Genomic DNA, 6,000 nt, shown 5'->3' on the forward strand with positions numbered 1-6,000 from the left:
CATTCTCCATGGTAAAAAGTCTGACAACACCAGGTTTTAGTCCAACCGATTTCGGTTGAATCGGTTGGACTAAAACCAGGTGTTGTCAGACTTTTTACTGTGTTTACCCCAGTCCAACGCCGGCACATCCACAGCATTCTCCATGGCAGTGCTTCTACCAATCAGAGTTTGCTTGCCAACCAATCAGCATTCTCTTGCTTTAATGTTTAAATTGTTGTTTACCCAATATAGAGGTACTCTTGTGAAGTGTTCTGATAAGTGAAAGATGAAAAGTTTCAACATGTCTGTTTTTACAGCAATAAATATTAACTTCTCATGTCTTGAATTATCAGCGACTTTACATTGTTCATCTTGGCAAGTTTTAACTTAAGTAACATGTGACACCTCATTCAAGGTTCCACATTAAAACTTCACTTTTAATGAAGCTTAATGCACAGTATTCTCATTTCCAGTTCCATCATTAATTACCTTTGATACTGATTTGCAATTTCATTCAATTAAAGTCTTGATCAAAATATAATTACAATTCCTTAGAGCAATTAGTATACTAGAAATAGTATTCTGGAGTTTTTAAGTTGCTGGATGCAAATAATAGCTTTTGCAATTTAAAAAAAAAAGTTTCAAATGACAGTGATGATTTCACTAATGTGGTTATGATTCCTATATGCATTTTTTAGGAAAATTCCAGATGCAAGTTCTTCCACAATGTGGCCATGCTGTACATGAAGATGCCCCAGATAAAGTAAGCATAAGACTTTATCCTCTATCAGAGAAAATCTCTTTGATTTCATTGAGATATTTGAATTTCTGCAAATCCTTAAACTGAAATTCGTAGAATCAGAATTAGACTTGAGAGTGACCAATAACAGCAATAACAAGAGTGTTTTGAGGCCTGGCTGGCTTAATAAGCAAACGACTCTCACTACAACCTGGCAACTTTATCGACTAAAAAAGTCCGTTGTGCTTTATTTTTGTAGCTGGTTTTGCATAAACAGCATAGAAATGTAAAATATGCTCCAACTTATTTTTGATGTTTGAATAACATGAATGTTTGATTTCTTGGAAAACTTTAGCCAACAGAATTGATCTATAAATGCTAGAAGCATGAAATAAAAACAAAATCTGCTGTCGGCATCTGCAAAGGGAAAAGGCACTACAGGTGAAAAGCCTCCCTCAAAACTGAGAGATCTGTTGTATCTTTCCAGTACTTTCTGGTCAACATTTGAGTAAATTTTAAATCATTCCAGGCTGTAGGTGAAATGTGTTTGATTTCTTCAAATTATTTTTAGATAGGTATTTTAAATGTTGATGCAGTGGTTGACTCTGGTTATATTGAGACATATCTAACTTTCATTTATTTTCAGTCAATTTTATAACAACTTTAAATATTTCTCTAGGTGGCAGAGGCAGTTGCAACATTCATGGTTCGCAATAAGTTTACAGAAGCAAAGGGTGAAATCCAAAGGTAAAATAATCTGTTTCGCATACTACATAAGATATTAGAACAACAGATTATCAAGCCGATACTGATATTTTTCTCCATTTGAGTCACCTAGTCTAATCCTACCCTCTTGTTTGCCCTCCATTCCCTTTATTTCCCATATTTCAAAGAAATTGTGACTCTTTAACAATGAACATCCATGGAAAGCATTCTGCTTTCAATTTTTCCTTTTTTAATTATTTTTTACGACTCTAATCTTGTGCCTGCTCCCACCTCATCAACTGCCAGTTTATTTTATCATTGCTCTTCAGAATCTTGAAGATCTATAGAAGGTCATCCTGCTATCTTCTACTCTAGTGTTTTGCTTATTACAATACCCTCTCATCTGTAGTATAGTATACAGAATCTGCACTGCATTATTACCATTTCATAGAGCCATAGAGGTTCACAGCATGGAAACAGGCCCTTTGGCCCAACTTGGCCATGCCACTTTTTTTTTAACTACTAAGCTAGTCCCAATTGCCTGCATTTGGCCCATATCCCTCTATACCCATCTTACCCATGTAACTATCTAAATGCTTTTTAAAAGACAAAATTGTACCAGCCTTTACTACTGCCTCTGGCAGCTTGTTCCAGACACTCACCACCCTCTGTGAAATAAATTTGGCCCCCTGGACCCTGTTGTATCTCTCCCCTCTTACCTTAAACCTGTACCTTTTGAGTTTTAGACTCCCCTACCTTTGAGAAAAAATGTTGACTATTTAGCTGATCTATGCCCCTTAATATTTTATAAACCTCTAAGTCTCCTGTGCTCTAGGGGAAAAAAAAGTCCCAGTCTGTCCAGCTTCCCCTTATAACTCAAACCATCAGGTCCCGGTAGCATCCTAGTTAATCTTTTCTGCACTCTTTCTAGTTTGATTTCTTCTATATTCTTTATAGAATCAGGTGTTAAAAAAGATATAGAAACATTCTTAACTATGACCTAGTTTTGATTTGTATGTACATCTTTCTGAAAATACATGTGTAGGCATTTGTTCAGTTTTACTGTGAAATAATATTTAATTTTGAATAATTCCACTTTGTTTTGAATTTTCTTTCCTCTTTTCTCCCTGTCCACATATACACGTGTGGATAACTTTATATGGACTGGACTAAACACAGAACGGATCAAATTTTTTTAATACACAATACCTACTGGTATAGCCCATTAATATGAACAGAAATAGCACATGCTTACAGTAGAGCATTGAGTAAACCAGAAGGGTTCCAATAAGTTCCAGAATTAATTTCACAATTGCAAGCCTGCAACACGCTCCTCCTGGCAGTGCTGACACATCTACAAACTGAAATTGAAATGGCCCTAAAGTCAGAATAGGAAGTTTTTTTTAAAAAGAGAGAATTTTCTTTTTCAAAATAGACCTGCCAGAAGATGAAATTGTCTGAAACTTCTACCTGATCTCTGCAGTAATCTATTGAAACTTTTAATAATGTAGTGTTGTGATCCTGGGCCAGACCTCCAAATGTTCATATGACCTGGTTAAGTAATTTTTTGTTTAAAGTTCGAGAATCAAGACACTTACAAAGAATAAAATCACAAGGTTCTCGTGAGTTTTGAACAAACAAAAATAATCTCTATATAAGGTAAAACAATTTACAATATCTATCTTGTATTCTATCATTCAGAGTAAATATGAAGTACACCTGAATTAACAAGTAAACCGGTCAAAGACAACACACTGTACAATAGAAGACAAATCCCACTGGTTCTTCCACAACCCACCTAGACATGAGTCAGCCAATGTCGTTATCTCTGTTTCCTTCTCCATGAACTCCAAACTTCACTTTCAAAGACCCAGCCTCTGAATTCCCTTAAAGCCACTCCAACCTGGACTGTTTGTAAGAACAACTGTGCAAAGGAACTTAAGTAACTGACTAGCATGTCTGTTTAACCTGTTAGCAACCCACTTCCAATCTCCCATTCTTCTAGCTGACTTTGGCATCTCTACTGCTGCTGTTTGTATATTAAAAAAAATCTGTTAATTCAGTCATGTCTAAAAGTGTCTGTTATAAATTATATTGATTTTTCAAGTAACTTGGGTACGCATTTGTAGGAATCCTTCATAAATTCACAAAACTGATCTATTCTTAGCCTAGGACATGATGTCCCAGGTTATTTTGAGCATTGATCCAATTCCCTCATCAAAAAAAAATGGTACTTTCTTATGGGAGCCGACTTTTAGGGTTATCCATCAGACAAGCATCTAGTGAGGACTCCAAGACTGACCATAAGACATAAGAGCAGAATTAGGCCACTCAGCCCATCGAGTTTGCTCGCCATTCAATCATGGCTGATTTTTTTTTTTCTCTCTCATCTCCCATTCTCCTGCCTTTTCCCCATATCCCCTGATCCCCTTATCAATCAAGAACCTATCTATCTCTGCCTTAAAGACACTCAATGACCTGGCCTCCACAGCCTTCTGCGGCAAAGAGTTCCACAGATTCAACATTCTCTGGCTGAAGAAATTCCTCCTCATCTCTGTTATAAGGGATCGTCCTTTAGCCTGAGATTATGCCCACTGGTTCTAGTTTTCCTACTAGTGGAAACATCCCCTTCATGTCCACTCTATCCAGGCCTCACAGTGTCCTGTAAGTTTCAATAAGAGCCCCCCGCCTCGTGCTTCTAAATTTCAGTGAGTACAGACCCAGAGTCCTCAACCTTCCTCATATGACAAGCTTTTCATTCCAGGGATCATTCTTGTGAACCTCCTCTGGACCCTTTCCACAACCAGCTCATCCATCCTTAGATATGGGGCCCAAAACTGCTCACAATACTCCAAATGTGGTCTGACCAGAGCCTTATACAGCCTCAAAAGTACATCCCTGCTGTTGTATTCTAGTACATTGCATTTGCCTTCCTAACTGTCAACTGAACCTGCACATTAACCTTGAGGGAATCTTGAACAATGATTCCCAAGTCCCTTTGTGTTTCTGATTTCCTAAGCATTTTCACATTTAGAAAATAGTCTATGCCTCCATTTCTCCTTCCAAGTACATAACCTCTCATTTCTCCACATTGTATTCCATCTGCCACTTCTTTGCCCACTCTCCTAACCTGCCCATGTCCTCTGCAGGCCCCCTCCCACCCAGGCGTCCTCCTCAATACTTGCTGTCCCTCTACGTATCTTTGTATCATCTGCAAACATATTATCTACAAACTTAGCAAAAGTGCCTTCAGTTCCTTTCTCCAAATCGTTAATGTATATGGGTTGGATTGACTGGTCTAGCCGACTAATTTTATATTGTATCCATTATTCAATGAAAACATAAATAAAGCTGAGAATCTTGGACTTGCAAAATGAACTAGAATCATAGAATCCTACAGTAGAAAAGGAGGTCATTCGGTCCATTGAGTCTGTGCCAACCACAATCCCACCCAGCCCTTATCCCCTAACCCCATGCATTTACCTTAGCTAGTCCCCCTGACACCTAAAGGGTCAATTTAGCATGGCAAATCCACCTAACTCGCACATCTTTGGACTAGATTAGACCAAATCAAGCTGTATATAGAGATAATGTAGACTGACCAGAAAGAATATTCACACTTTGCTTATATCACTAACAGTAAATTTGAACAGGTTCTCCATGTACTTACGTACTTTTTTTTTAATTTCAGCACTTACCCCAATTTTTAATCAATTCACCAGCCTTCAATCTTTACTGCAACTGTATAAAGATGCATCAGGGGCCACTGTGATGTATTCATGTATCGTCATCTGCCTAATCTGAGTAATACAGTGAAGCTTGAATGACAGAACTCCATAAGTCTACTTCACCCCACTATTAGCCTGCATCATTCATTGAATCCGCCATAGTGGGTGCTGCGGAAATGAGTGAAAAGTGCAACCTGTTTCTGATTCAAACATTAAAACAATTAAAGGGGATTGCTTACTCAAAAGTGTATTCTTTTTCTTGCACATGTTCTACTATAGACTCTGGAAGTGTTTTGTAACGTGCTAATTACTCGGGAGTTAAGATGTGCTCTGGAACTGAATGTGTTTGTGATGCTAATAATTTCTGTGGTTAAATCTAGGTCTGTTTTAGAACTGGGTTAGGTGATCCTTTACAAAAAAAAAGTCAAAGGAGAAAAATGAGCACAAATACGCAGAAAAACCCAACCAAATATATATCAAGTTGCTGGATTTGTTATTATCAAAATACAAACACTCCTAACTTGTACTGAGACTTAACCTAATTTAAACTGACATCGAAGTGTACTTCTGGGATCAAAGTTTATTGGCCTTAACTATTGGCGAACAAAAGATTTTGCACTTGCTTGATGACAAGATAAAATGTTTTTATTTTTATCCAGTCTGTTATCCAAACTGTCTATAAATAAAAATCAGTGTTTTGAACCATAGTTATATATACTATTGTTCCAAGACATTTGCTGATGAAAGACACAGGCAACAAGAGATAAATTCTACTGCAGTCTGCTGCTATCTGTAATGTGGAGTCTTGCCCACCAGGAAATGTCTTTGAATGTGTGGTTATTAATAAGC

The 6,000-nt window shown here is 37.4% G+C and overlaps 1 protein-coding gene across 1 annotated transcript in view; it reads left to right on the forward strand.

Moving 5' to 3' along the window:
- The window catches only part of ppme1 (protein phosphatase methylesterase 1), a 45,049-nt gene extending 39,653 nt beyond the window's left edge, over positions 1-5,396 (forward strand). Inside the window, exons 12-14 of the mRNA XM_080197553.1 lie at positions 678-742; positions 1,398-1,465; positions 5,115-5,396. Of these exons, the coding sequence (XP_080053679.1) occupies positions 678-742; positions 1,398-1,465; positions 5,115-5,133 (152 nt within the window). The 3' untranslated portion in view covers positions 5,134-5,396. The remainder of the gene's footprint in view (positions 1-677; positions 743-1,397; positions 1,466-5,114) is intronic.
- Positions 5,397-6,000: the final 604 nt, after the last annotated feature.

This window comes from Carcharhinus amblyrhynchos, chromosome 10 (assembly GCF_965287045.1).
Source record: "Carcharhinus amblyrhynchos chromosome 10, sCarAmb.v2.hapA, whole genome shotgun sequence".
NCBI lineage: Eukaryota > Metazoa > Chordata > Chondrichthyes > Carcharhiniformes > Carcharhinidae > Carcharhinus > Carcharhinus amblyrhynchos.